The sequence below is a fragment of the Anolis carolinensis genome, chromosome 1, assembly GCF_035594765.1.
Source record: "Anolis carolinensis isolate JA03-04 chromosome 1, rAnoCar3.1.pri, whole genome shotgun sequence".
Classification (NCBI taxonomy): Eukaryota; Metazoa; Chordata; class Lepidosauria; order Squamata; family Dactyloidae; genus Anolis; species Anolis carolinensis.
This window is the reverse complement of record NC_085841.1, coordinates 55,640,081-55,655,248: the sequence shown is the minus strand read 5'-3', so window position 1 is coordinate 55,655,248 and position 15,168 is coordinate 55,640,081. Positions and strand designations below refer to the sequence as shown.

General features: G+C 41.8%; 1 protein-coding gene across 5 annotated transcripts in view; it reads left to right on the top strand.

Annotated features, from left to right (window-relative positions):
- kif26b (kinesin family member 26B) overlaps positions 1–15,168 on the top strand; it is a 384,274-nt gene that overhangs the window by 285,347 nt on the left and 83,759 nt on the right. For all 5 annotated transcript variants that reach the window (XM_062968955.1, XM_062968956.1, XM_062968954.1 and 2 more), the window contains one exon: positions 13,667–13,873. In XM_062968955.1, coding sequence (XP_062825025.1) covers positions 13,667–13,873 — 207 coding nt within the window. The remainder of the gene's footprint in view (positions 1–13,666; positions 13,874–15,168) is intronic.

The window sequence follows — 15,168 nt, the reverse complement described above, 5'->3', positions numbered from 1 at the left end:
AGGAGCTGCGTCAAAGGTACCGTGAGCTTTGCAAAATTCGGAATAAACTCCCGGTAGTAATTAGCGAAACCTAAGAACCTTTGTACATCCTTCTTAGTCTTCAGCTCCTGCCATGAGTTGACGGCGTCAACCTTATGTGGGTCCATTTTAAGTTCCCTACCTGACACTACATGACCTAGGAACTCCACTTCAGGCACATGAAAGACGCACTTGGAAGCCTTGGCGAAAAGCCCATTAGCCCGCAGTCGGTGCAGAACCTGCTTGACATGTTGACGATGTTCTTTCTCGTCCTTAGAAAAAATCAAGATATCATCCAAATAAATCACTAAAAATTGGTCAATTAGGTCCCTGAACACATCGTTCATGAACCTCTGGAAGACCGCAGGAGCATTACAAAGCCCAAAAGGCATGACTCGGAACTCGTGGCATCCGAAACACGTGTTAAATGCCATCTTCCATTCATCCCCTTCCCGTATACGGATTAAGTTATAGGCCCCCCGCAGGTCAAGCTTGGTAAAGACCTTAGCCCCTTGCACCCTTGATAACAGTTCCGAGATTAAAGGGAGCGGGTACCTATCCCGAATGGTGTATTTGTTTAGGATCCGATAGTCGCAGACCAGCCTAAGTTCCCCAGTCTTTTTGGCTACAAAGAATACTGGTGCCGCAGTTGGAGAACTAGATGGGCGAATAAACCCCTTGGCTAAATTTTCATCTAGAAACTCCCGCAAAGCTTGCCTTTCCGGTACAGTCAAGGCATACAGCCTCCCTGCTGGCAATTTCGCACCTTCTGCCAACTTGATGGCGCAATCATATGGCCTGTGCGGTGGTAATTTGTCCGCTTCTCTTTTACAAAATACATCAGAGAACTCCCCATACTCAGCAGGCACTCCCTCCATATCAGAATGAGTAACATTTAGAGTGCAACAATCCTGCCTCTTTAAGATCACTTTACGTGTCGCCCAATCTACTTGTGGGTTTACTACAGCTAGCCAATCCATCCCCAGGATCACATCATATCTAGGCAAGCTCGTAATATCCCACACAAACGTTCCCGTTACTCCCTGCACCTCCCACATTACTGCTGAGGTTTCATGGTTAACCACCCCAGTCTCCAGCAGTCTCCCATCTGCTCCTTCCACCCACACGTCGCATGCCTTGCGCACTCTAGGAATGCCATGCTTCTTAGCAAACTCAATATCTACATAAGAGACCGTAGCCCCTGAGTCCAGCAGTGCCAAAGTAGAAACAAGTTCCCTTCCCCCAACAGATAATGTAATGGGTACGAAAACATGCTTCCTCCCCTCAGTTGACTGCTTGAGGAGCCCTAGTGCGTTGGACTCACGTCGCACTAGGGCTGGCCTTTTCCCGAAAGCTGGGAAGGTTTCACATTACAATCTTTGGCAAAATGCCCAGCATTCCCACAGTACAAACACAAGCCCAGCTGCCTCCTACGGCTCTTTTCCTCTGTAGACAGCTTTTTAAAAACCCCAAGCTCCATAGGCTCTTCCCCCATCACCACAGGTGCCCTGGTTACATGCATGGGTGGCGTACACATTGCTTTTGAGTGTTTACGAGCCTCGAACCTTGCGTCTAAACGCAGCACCTTAGCCACTAAGGCGTCCCAACTTTCAGCCGGCTCCAAGCGTGCTAATTCATCCTGGAGCATATCACTTAACCCGGCAGTAAATAAAAGCATGAATGCATTTTCCCCCCAATCCAGCTGGTGGCGATACAGGTTAAACTTATTTAAGTAATCCAAAACAGTCCCCTTTCCCTGTTTCAACCGATACAGAGCCCACCCAGCGTTCTCCGTGCGGAGAGGATCCCCAAAAGTATCAGTTAACAACTTTTTGAAATTATTCAAATTGTCTTTGACTGGGTCATTTCCCAAAATTAAATTAGTGGCCCATTGTCCTGCGGGACCGGTCAACAAACTCAAAATAAAGGCCACCTTGCTAGTGTCTGTAGGAAAAGCATGAGCACTGAGCTGAGAAAAATAAAGCTCCACTTGTGCCAAAAAGGTTGGCAACTTGCACCTGGTTCCGTCAAAGCGTTCAGGAGTCAAAACATGTCCTTTCACAGCATGAGCTGTTTGGCTAACGGTAAAAGCCGTTTGCAATTGGTCAAATCTGGCCCTTAACTCATCCATCGTCTTCCTGACGGGTTTATTGCTGCAATAAACTTTTTATGGGCGTTGGGCAATCTGTCAAGGACAGAACGCCACAAGATTCAAAGTAACAGAGTTTATTAGATTACAGAACTCAAAAAATGCCCATAAAACACAAGGGCCAGGCAGTATTTGCCTTTAGGAGCAAAAAGGGGCAAAAGTAAATGTTCAAAAGATAAACCGGATTAAACCGGAGTTTAATCCGGGTAAAAACAAACTGCTTGCTTCAGCCTCGGTATAAACAAAACGAAAGCCAAGGAACAAAAGATACAAAGAATGCAACTAATTGGCAGCAGATTCCTCTCTGCTGCCAACACTGTGCTTAGAGTAACTTGCGTCGCTCCCACACACACACAGCAGACAGGATTTCCAACACGAGCAGATCAGCCAAGGATTGTAGCAGTAGAGTAGACCAGTTCCGTTCCGTAGATCAAAGCCAGAAGCAGACGTTTGTAGTTTTTCCAAGTCCAAGAAGGGGGGAAGACAAGCCGTGGTCAGTTCAGTCCGAGTTCTCAAAGCAGGAGATGGCGTCCGTCAAGAAGACGACGGAAGGTCAAGCTAATAAGAGTAAGCACAGGTTTGCACAAACAAATGCCCACACAATTCCTCCCGCCGTCTGACCCTGAATTCCAAAACCACTTACGTCTCAGCACAGGAAAACACACCAGTCTTCAGGAAAGCGTCCCACACACACAGATCCCAAGCGTTTGTCCAGATTACCTTGCCCAACGCAATTTGCAATTGCTCCCAAGCCCCATTTTATGCCAGTTACAAATCCTCATCACTGTCAGCTGTCCTCCTTAACCCGGGCGTTTCCTCATCACTTTCCTCGTCAGAGCTGGAACACCTCTGACTACGCCCAACAGCATCTCCAGCTGTGGATCCCGTCCCATCCCTCCAGCTAAGCCATGGGTCTAATCCTGAAGGTCCCCATTCATCTTCTGTCCCATCATGGCCAGTGGCACCCAATTCCTCCCTTACCCGAGTCCAATCCATCTCATCCTCCTCTGAGCTAACCAGCCCCTCCTCCATTCTCTCCGTAAACCCCTCGAAAGACTCTTCGTCAGATGGTGCTGCAAATATGTCTCGCAGTCTTTTTCTCTCTCGCTCCTCGAGAGTATCTGACTCTCGAGGAGTCTTACGCCCACGTCTGTCAGTAACAGAGCCATGAGGCTCAATCATAACACTGACCAAGCCTGCTATAATGGCACAGCAGAAGAACCAGTAGAATCTAAAATTTTGTTATCTCTTCATCCATTCAGCACTCTGCGTTTCGTGTCTGTAATTTCAGATGTGATGAGTATGGACAACAGTGGTGTTCAAATCATGTAAATAGGATTTTGCCTGTACATAATAAAATGTGGTACAGAGGGGGCCTGAATGCTTGCAATATCCTGAGTGCTATGGAAATTCAATATGGATTGCAGCTCTCGCTGAAACAGCTTGAGTCAGAGAAAGAAAGCGATAGTAAGCAGGGTTTTCCAAGATCCTATGCACTCTCTCTTCCTACGAAAGATGAACTTGAAATTGTACACAACATAATGTATGGTGCTGTAATCATGCTATTTGCATCTGTGGGGTGTCTGGCCCATGAAACGTTGTGTCTTTGATACAAACATCATGAAATCTACTCTGTTGGTTCAATAGTGTAGAAAGTTACTTTTGCAAATTATTTCATTCCTATTATTTGATATAATGCTTTAAAAGTAAGAAATTGCCATTAGACAGTAACTCATTTGTTTTGCTGCTTAATAGGCTCATTTTTATTTTCCATAACTGTGTGTATGTGTGTGATGCCATGAAGACAACTTAGAGCAGTGGTTCTCAACCTGTGGGTCCCCAGATGGTTTGGCCTTCAACTCCCAGAAATCCTTACAGCTGATAAACTGATTGGGATTTCTGGGAGTTGTAGGCCAAAACACCTGGGGACCCACAGGTTGAGAACCACTGACTTAGAGCTTTCAGCCTCATCTTCAGCCTTCTCCAGATCAATCTTGTGATTTTCCCTGCCTCTAAGTTGTGGTGAATATCCTCCCCTGAAAGCTTCATATACTGTTTATCAGATGGACGAATCTGTGGGTAGTTTTAAAGCTAGAAGTAGCCTACCATCACCATCCCTTCTGGTTCGGTTTTCCACTTGGAGCAGACTTTGCAGCATCTCAAAGGACTTATTGGGCTGAAAATTGGCCCTCAAACCCCAGTATTTTACCTATTCCTGCATTAATTGCGATTAATTTGTTAATTACATAATTATGAATAAATGTATATTAATGGGAAATGTGAGAACACAGAGAAGTCACATTTTACTGAATTTCTAAAGCACTTGTTTTGATTTAATTTTGGATAGTTGCCACTATTGCCTTAAATGTTGTTCATGAAGTGAAAATCTAAACATTTATTTATAAACATTTCTTTATAAAATCCTTGTTTCCTGTTTATGCGGCAGAACATTCTACTGTATGATAATTTGTGTGTGTGTGTGTCATTGGGTGATATATAGATTTTTATGGCACTGTTCAATTCGTGGCACTCTCTCTGTCTCTTTCTCTCTATATGTATGCTTCCTTCCATTATTGAAAGCAGTGGCAATGAGGAATTACAAAGCCTACTCTTCATTAACCTCCGATAAGCCTGCTCCTATAGTCAGCAATTGCTATTACAGTGATGGAGTGCTAATAGAGCTTGATAGCTCTGCCTCTGTTTCCACGGAGAGTATTACTCCTGCCAACCCTCTCCCCATATAGTGCACATCCAATAAAAAGTGTCAGAATGACTGACGCTCTTAAAGATACTCTGCTAAAAGTGCTCTAGCCTTACATGTTACCAGAAAAGCTAATCATTCTAACCATGGAATTTTACAATTTGGGGTTAGACAGAAGAGCTAATATGTTGATAGAGGTCTCTAAATACCAGCACCCCTCCCTTGTTTTTAGCCTCCCATTCTAGTACCATGACAATAACACCAAGACAATGATTTAAAGGCAAGGGAGGGAGCAATTTGCAAATCATCCAGAAACTCCCAGCAAAGCTGTATATAGTGGGATTTTACTTTATGCTAGTATGATCAGAAGTGACTACACTACAAATTCTGGAAGATTACAATTAACAAAGCAGATGTGGGCATTACTTCTTAAACAAAAAATCTGGTACCATAGGAAAAAGAGCGTGGAAAAAATTGGGATGGATTCCTACATCACAAAAACATGTTTTAATGAACCTTTTTATTCGAAACTAACAATACATATATGTGTAGTCAAACAATCAGATTATGCAAGTCTCCCATAAGTAAAAAATATAGACCTTACTTAAAAGCTTATTTGAAAACATATCCAGAAATCATTTTTTTACCAGCCTCCATTTTTCTTATGATTTCCATTTTGGTATCCAGATTTAGGACTCTACCCTTTTTTAATGTTCTGGTGGTGGATGATTTGTTTCCTCTTTTACCTTTCTTCTTTTCTGTTAGCGCATGCTCAGGAATGAACTCGGGAGGTAACTTCTTATTTATTTGCCATTTTTATACCCTATCCTTCTCACCCCGAAGGTGACTCAGAGTGGCTCACATATATATAGGCAACAATTCACACAAACATACATTCAGCAAATAAACATATACATTAAAACCAACCGTTAAAACATCTCAAACATTAAAACCAATTATTAAATCCATGCAGTCCCAATATCATAGTCCGAGGCAATTCCAGTTGTCATTGCATTATTCCGTATTCACTTATTGTTCTGAGAATTCATAGAATCATAGAATCATAGAATAGTAGAGTTGGAAGAGACCTCATGGGCCATCCAGTCCAACCCCCTGCCAAGAAGCAGGAAATCGCATTCAAAGCACCCCCGACAGATGGCCATCCATCCTCTGCTTAAAAGCCTCCAAAGAAGGAGCCTCCACCACACTCCGGGGGAGAGAATTCCACTGCCGAACAGCCCTCACAGTGAGGAAGTTCTTCCTGATGTTCAGGTGGAATCTCCTTTCCTGTAGTTTGAAGCCATTGTTTCGCGTCCTAGTCTGCAGGGCAGCAGAAAACAATCTTGCTCCCTCCTCCCTACAACTTCCACTTACATATTTATACAAGGTTATCATGTCTCCTCTTAGCCTTCTCTTCTGCAGGCTAAAGATGCCTAGTTCTTTAAGCCGCTCCTCATAGGGCTTGTTCTCCAGACCCTTGATCATTTTAGTTGCCCTCCTCTGGACACATTCCAGCTTGTCAACATCTCCCTTCAATTGCGGTGCCCAGAATTGGACACAGTATTCCAGATGTGGTCTGACCAAGGCAGAATAGAGGGGGGAATGACTTCCCTGGATCTAGACACTATACTCTTATTGATGTAGGCCAAAATCCCATTGGCTTTTTTAGCAGCCGCATGACATGGTTGGCTCATGTTTAACTTGTTTTCCACAAGGACTCCAAGATCTTTTTCACATGACCTGCTGTCTAGCCAGGCATCCCCCATTCTGTATCTTTGCATTCCATTTTTTTACTGTTATGTTTATATGTGGCATTGATATTTTTTTTACCAGAGTTTCTAAGCCGTCTTAAGTCCCCTCCGGGGTGAGAAAGGGGGGTATCAATGAACTAAATAAATAAATATTTCCCTTTTCAAACTTTATTGTACTGTTTTGTGGAGACAGGATGCTGTAATCTAGTATTGAAAGTCTGTGTTTCTTCAGCTCTCCTCACTGATACCAATACTGATAAAAATAAATACTTTCAAATAAACAGTAGATAAGGAGGAAAATTTTGAAGCAAATAAAAAGCTATTTTTAAAAAGCTTCTTTATCAGATTCTTTGTTAGGTGAGGTATGCCTTTAGGCATTGTATGTGTTATTTTAAATAGTTGTTCTTATTAGTCACAATAGGCGATTCCTTCCATATCTGGGATCATGTAGTAAACAGGTTGACACCACAGTGCTATGCTGCCAAATACAATTGTCCCGTCTAATTATGTCATTGAGGATAAATAAAGACAATTGAAAGGGGAATACATAAATCTTATTTAAAGAATGCTGAAAAGTCTTTTTTAAGGGGTCATATTCACCTCAAATGTTCTGCAAGCAGTCCACATGATGTACGGTCAGTTCTGCAGCAGAAGCACTGCTTCCAGCCATTATTCTATCACAAGAAGAACAGCAGGTTACTTCTGAGCTTCCAGGAAACTCCAGACTGACTCCCAGTTTCGGTGATGGTGGACAGCCCGATCAGACTGGATTTGGGTTGAACATCAAACAGACTAATCACTGTTTCACTGTCACAAAATAGCTCTCCAGGACCTCATCACACTAGAGCACTGGTTCTCAACCTGTGGGTCCCCAGATGTTTTGGCCTTCAACTCTCAGAAATCCTAACGGCTGGTAAACTGGTTGGCATTTCTTGGAATTGTAGGCCAAAATACCTGGGGGCCCAGAGGTTGAGAACCACTGCACTGGATCATGGATCCACTTTACATCCAGTTTCTGCCTCCTGCAGAATTCTGGGGCTTGAAGTTTAGGTAGGGGTCTTCAAACGGCTCAGCCGAACAAGTCCTGGGCCTCAGTAAACTGCAAACCCCAGGATTCTGCAGGAGGTGGAATTTAAAGTGGATCCATGCTCTGGTGTGATGAGGCTGAAAGAGAGCTTTGCTGGTGATATTGCTTTTGGTGATTGCCAGCAATGCGCTGGTAGTGCAGCCAGCCATATGGGCAGCCAAAGGACTTTGGGGCACTTCCATGGCAGTACATGGACTCCTAGTGTTGTATGCAGATTACTCTGGAATATTTTGTCTGGTGTAAATGCAGCCATAACTTTCAGCATGGGTGGAAGTATTTGTAGAAAATGCAAGTAGCATATTCTGAAAATAAAATGCACAGCCTACCAGATGGTTTGATTGACTTTATTTTCCTCGATTACAGTATCTCAAAAAATGGGTCTGGAAGAAATTCCTTTGAATCTTTTGGTGCAAAAAAACAACAAAAACACAGAATACAGACAGTCCCCATGAACAAGATAGGTTCTGTAGGTTTGTTCTTAAATTGAATTTATAAGTCGGAACAGATACATTTTTTCAGTGTAACTCCAGCTGTGGGTGTGGGTGTGGTTTGGATAGCATAGGGAAGGGTTAACACCCCTGTGGTGTTTGTTTTGCTTTCTGTTCCCCTGTTCAGTCAATTTTGCCACACTTTCTGTTCCTATGCTAATTTGGTTTTTGAAAAGTTTGGCTTGTTGTGGAAACGGGAATTAGTGATAAAGCTTCCGTGGAGACACCTTTTCCCCCATGATAGTGACTATCAGGAGTGACTTTCCCTTTCTAGGGGCAGATTTCTCTCACTTCCTTTTGTCTCAGCCCTGTTCTTAACTATGAGTAGTTTGTAAGGTGGATGTTTGTAACTTGGAACTGCTTGTCTTCATATAAGAGGTTAGTTTCCTTCCTTTAACTAGAAGGGAACAGTTACAAATTCATTTTTGTCTATATATTTTCTATGTCACAGCAGTATTTCACAGAGGTCCTCCAGGTCAGTTTCTATGTCACAGAGGTCCTCCAGGTCAGTCGTATGTCTGATCGGGGTATTGGGTGGCAACCTGTGCTTGACGGGGTCGCACTCCCCCTGAAGGCGCAGGTCCGCAGCTTGGGGGTCCTCCTGGATTCGGGGCTGACGCTTGAGGCTCAGGTGTCGGCCGTGGCCGGGAGGGCCTTTGCACAATTAAAACTTGTGCGCCAGCTGCGACCATACCTCGAGAAGTCTGATCTGACCATGGTAGTCCATGCCTTAGTTACCTCCAGACTGGACTATTGCAATGTGCTCTACGTGGGGCTGCCTTTGAAGATGGCCCGGAAATTACAACTAGTACAGAGATCAGCAGCCAGGCTTCTAACTGGAGCGAATTACAGGGCGCGTTCAACGCCTCTGTTTAAGGAGCTCCACTGGCTGCCGTTTACTTTCCGGGCCCAATTCAAGGTGCAGGTTATCACCTACAAAGCCCTAAATGGTTTGGGACCCACCTACCTTAGAGACCACATCTCCCCCTATGAACCCGCACGTTCTCTTCGCTCGTCGGGGGAGACCCTTCTCTCGCTCCCACCACCCTCGCAGTCGTGGTTGGTGGGGACGAGAGAGAGGGCCTTCTCCGTCGTGGCCCCCCGGCTTTGGAACTCTCTTCCTAGAGAGATCAGGCAGGCCCCTACCCTCCTCTCCTTTCGTAGGAGCTTAAAAACCTGGCTCTTCCAAAAGGCCTTTGATACCTAATTTGATGTTGGACTGATCCATCTGCCCATTTTATAATAGCCCCCATTTCGAGATGTTGCCAATGCTATTTTGCACTTTATTGTCCATTTCTACCGGCACATTCTGTTCTGGATTTTATGAATTAGTCTCCTGTTTTAATATTGTATGTTTTTCGTATGCTTCTTGCCGATTTTAACGATTGTTTTATTGCTATTGATGTTTTACTGGTATAATTGTTTTATAGTCGTGTTACTGATATTGATTGTTTTATCGGGCTAGGCCCCATGTAAGCCGCCCCGAGTCCCTTCGGGGAGATGGGGCGGGGTATAAAAATAAAGTTGTTATTATTATTATTATTATTATTATTATTATTATTATTATTATTATTATTATTATTATTTGCGACCATTAACTTCTAAAATAGAATTAATGGTTTTTCTATTAAAAGGCCATTGAATTCTTGACTCTACCACTGAGTTGAATGAATTGCTGGCATTCCCTATTCAGATTTGCTCTCCAGTATCGTGTATTTCATAATCTAATCCTGGGTTTAAATCCAGTATGCCTATTTACTCATAAATTGCATGCAAAATGGGAATGCAGTTGGCCGTATGGTTCCATCAGTTCTGCCCGATGAAGTCAATTTAACTTCCAGTTTCCACACCTAAAGCTGTGATATCTTCAAGTTATCTACAGAGGATGCATTTTCTATAATTTGCATATCTGTGGTACTTTTCATCTCACAGATATGGATCTTACGTTTCCTTAAGTGAGAAAAAATAATGTTTTCATTTGCCAAAGGAGGGTGGGGTTGGAACAAAGAGAAGATGGAACATTCTTGTTCAGATAAAATGGGTGAGGAGGAAAAAAAAACAATTTATAGGGCACTCATGCACATGTTTACTAGGATGTAAATTCCACTTTGTGCTTATTCTTAAATTGTGTGTATAGGATTGCTGCTGTAGAAGACTGTCATACACATTCAATCCCCATCATTCACCATTAAAAGATCCTTACGTAATGCAATTAGAAAGACTATCTCCCTGCCTGAGATCTTAGAGTCACTGTCTGAATTTGCACTGCCATATAATCCAGATTATCGAAGTTGATAATCTAGATTATCTGCTTTGAACTGGATTGTACGTATGAGTCTACACTGCCCTATAATCCAGTTCAAAGCGGATAATCTGGATTTTATATGGCAGTGTAGATGGGACCACTGTGAGATTAGACATTCCTAGGCTAGAAGAAGCACTGGCCCAATTGGGTTGCTGTGGGTTTTCCAGGCTGTATGGCCATGTTCCAGAAGCATTCTCTCCTGACATTTCGCCCACATCTATAGCAGGCATCCTCAGAGGTGTGAGGTCTGTTGGAAACTAGACAAGTGGGGTTTATATATCTGTGGAAAATCCAGGTTGAGAGACAGAATTCTTGTCTGTTGGATCACCTTTAATAGCATTTAATTGATCACCTTTGTAATTGATCACCTTTAATAGCATTTAATGGCCTTGCAGATTCAAAGCCTGCCTGCTTCCTGCCTGAGGGAATCCTTTGTTGGGATTGTTTCATGTCTGGAATTCCCCTGTTTTCAGGGTGCTGTTCTTTATTTACTGTCCTGATTTTAGAGTTTTTTAATACCGGTAGCCAGATTTTGTTCATTTTTATGGGGTTTTTTCTGTTGAAATTGTCCACGTGCTTGTGGATTTCAGTGGCTTCTCTGTGTAGTCTGACATGGTTGTTGTTAGAGTGGTCCAGCATTTCTGTGTTCTCAAATAATATTTTGTATCCAGGTTGGTTCATCAAGTGCTCTGCTATGGCTGACTTCTCAGGTTGGATTAGTCTGCAGTGCCTTTCATGTTCCTTGATTTGTGTTTGTGCAATGCTGCTGCATTTGGTAGTCCCTATGTAGACTTGTCCACAGCTGCATGGTATGCGGTAGACTCCTGCAGAGGTGAGAGAATTCCTCTTCTCCTTTGTTGAACGTAGCATTTTTTGGATTTTCTTAGTGGGTCTGTAGATAGTTTGTAGGTTGTGTTTCTTCATCAGCTTTCCTATGCGGTCAGTTGTTTCTTTGATGTATGGTAAGAACACTTTTCCTCTAGGTGGATCATTGTTTTTACTCACATGGCTTGTTCTTGGCCTTGCAGCTTCTCTGATGTCTGCGGTGGAGTCTCCATTGACCTGTAGTGCCCAGTTTAGATGCTTCAGTTCACTTTGGGGGAGGTGGGGCTCGTAGATTCTTTGTGCACAGTCTGCCAGGGCTTTAATTGTGCTTCTGGACCAATTCATAGACATATTACATGTCATATCGTATGAAGTGCTTCTCAGTATAATCTCACAGTTTTTTCTCCTAAAATAGAGTTAGTTGTCAGATTCTCAGTTTAGAATAGAATCACATTATAGATGGAGAAAAATTAAGAGGCCCCGAAAGAAAAGAGCCGTTTAAATTACTTAGTGAGGTCCAGTCCTCTTATCCAGGTGTAAATGACAAGTAAGATGAGTAAAATACTCATTGTACTCTGATGTATATTTTGATTTCAAACTTCTATAACTAAAATTGAATATGAAGGATCGGAGCCAGATTGTTTTAAGAATGCAGTGTGAAGAAATCCACAGCATATGGCTTATCTTTCCCCACTTATGTATAATTCAGTGGATTCTGAATGTTACGTTTAGCTTGATAGTTATCTGGTGGTTTCTGTAATGTTCTGAACCTAAAACCACAGATCAGTTTTATGGAAGAAAAAGACATCTCAGATCCCAGGACTTTGAAAAAAAATGAAAATATTTAACATTTGAATGGAAACTTTATATGGAGCTAAGGGAATAAACCTCAGTCATTATATGCTATCACTTTTCTTCAAGGAGTAAACTGTTCTATAAAATAAATATTTCTTTGGGCTTAATTGTTCAAGACTGAACTAGAAACTTATATTTAAGCATGCTTACTTGGAACAGAAAAACAAACCCTGAACTGACTTTCCCAAGAGGCCATGGGACTGGGGGAGGAGGTGTTATAAAACATCCCCACCTAAATATTTTGGTGACCAAAACTCTTCTATTACAGTTTTTTGAGGTAAACTCTTCTTCAAGCTGGATAAAGTGATCTCAAAAGCTTATACAGTAGAGTCTCACTTATCCAACATAAATGGGCCGGTAGAACGTTGGAGAAGTGAAAATGTTGGATAATAAGGAGGGATTAAGGAGAAGCCTATTAAACATCAAATTATGTTAGAATTTTGCAAATTAAGCACCAAAACATCTTGTTTTACAACAAATCGACAGAAAAAGTAGTTCAATACACAGTAATTTTACAAAGTAATTACCGTATTTACGAATTTAGCACCAAAACATCGCAATGTATTGAAAACATTGACAAAAAAAAACACTTAACTACTAAAAGGCAGACTGGATAATACAGAACATTGGATAAACGAAGGTTGGATAAGTGAGAAACTATTGTAGATAGATTTGAAATTTGGTACAACATGCTTTTGTGAGAGGGTTTCATTAGACTTTGCCAGAGACTGATAGATACTTTCTAAAAAGACAGATAGATGGATTAGATTACGTTAAATTAGATTTTGATCCTACTTTTAAATTTGTTCCTTTATTAAGAGACATATAACAGAGGTGACACATCTTTGATCACTTATTTAATTGGACAACATTGCAAACACTGAGCAGTAAAACTGTTTTTATTTCTTACTTTCTAATAGGGAACCTGAAAACCCAGCAGTTTATCTGTGTGCATTATCTGAAACATTTAAATTGCAAATTGCAGGTTTTTTCCCTTGTTCTTGCTCCATCGATCGCTTGGCAGCAGTGGATCTGATACCTTGGCCTCTAGGATAATCTGTTTCCCTTAATTAGGCTAGTAGAGAATAATTAATTTTCAATTTTTTTATTTAAGTGCAAGAGTTAAAAAGCAATATGGAACCTTGGTACAAGAAGAGCAGGCACTTTCAGATATATCTAGTGTGTGTGTGTGTGTGTGTGTGTGCGTGCTGTTTCTTATAACTAGAGGAAGTTGGTGACACTAGCTTTGAAATGTGCTTAATATTTACCAGTATGCATACATATTCTACATTTCTGAGTAGGTATACATACAATTTTAGCTATTACATATATAGCCAATAATGAGAATGATTTCATTGAAGTCACAATGAAAATCAGGGCTTGGATATAGGATAGCTGAGAGTCCCATTTCAATTGTTCATCCCGTTGTCATTATGTAGCCTAATGAAATGGGTATGTTTTTTTTCCCCTTCTGCTTTTGCTGACAGGTGAAGGTCATGGTGCGCATTTGTTCTACCTTGGCCAGAGACTCCTCCGAATCCAGCTCTTTCCTAAAGGTTGATCCTCGTAAGAAGCAGATTACTATATATGACCCATTGTCCTGTGGAGGCCAGAATGCTTTCCAAAAGAGAAACAGCCAAGTACCACCAAAGATGTTTGCATTTGATGCTGTTTTCCCTCAAGATGCCTCTCAGGTAGGTAGCACACGATTCTTAGTATTAAACTCTGAAGAACTGCACTTTTTATTTTATAGTGGTATTACAGCAAGATGTTTTTCTTTCGTAACATGTAGCATAAATTTAAAGCCTTATTCTAATTCCATGTCTAGCCTGATTTATCCCAAAATTAAAACATACGTCAATAAAAGATGAAGTGAATAAAATAGATTAATAGTATCACTAAAGTAGTAGCTCACAGCAAACTATTTCGTCAATATATTCCCTTCTGGATGTAAATTTCAGCTCCTTCAGGATTCTGCCTGCACCCTTTGATTCCTGGTTTAGAGTATGCAACATTTTCCTCAGGTTCAGGTTTGCTAACGGCACCACAGGATTCCTCCTGACCTTATTCCTCACTATTCATTAAATTACTATCCTATTCTACGAGTCAAGGTAAGGCTTTTTGCGTAAGCTGCCAAACAGCCAGATACATTCGTCTATTTTCTCTTCCCCAAAAATTCAACCCAAAATTACCAGCAGAGCAGGAGAATGCATTTGTTAGGTCAAGCAATCAGAGGTCAACATGAAAGTGATAAATCAAAGGAGTTCATCTGGAGAAGTCCTAGAGAGTGTTCTGCTATGAAGCCAAGATCAGGTAACACAATCCAGAGATTCAGAGACAGGTATTGCTGCCTCTATGCAGATCACAGGTTGGTTGACAACAACAAACTCCTACGGCTGTGGTTGTTAGATTTATAGTCCGGCAACGTCCCACAGCTGTGTCCTGATTGCTAAGCATAAAGACATTAAGATATTTGAGCCCCCCTCCTTTCTTGCACCAAGGGACCTTTGTGACTTTGTCCTGCAGTTGATTAAAGTAGCTACTGCCAGGGTCTGCAGCTGGTACTTCTAGCTCCATGCTTGATGGATGCTGGGAACTGCAACCTTCAAGCCTACGAGTTGGCACTTCCTCCTGCTCTTCCCCTTCACTGTCTGAGCAGAGCATGACACATTCTGCTTATACATCTCAATCAACATGCAAATATTCCTCTAGTTACTAGATTTCTTCTTGTTTTGATTCCAAGAGGTTTTGAACCTAAACACACATTTAGGCTATGGAAAGGTGCCTGGCCCAGAATTTCCCAGTGAGCTACATGCCTGACTACAGAATTGAAGCACGATCTTCCAAAACCTAGTCCAACATCCAATCATACCATGATGACTGGTAATGGGAATGGGAAATTAAGTATTTAGATAAGAGTGGAGCTACTGAAAGTGTGGATTTCATTATTGTTGAGGAACTCAGGGCAAGGCACTCACTAGTTTGAGAC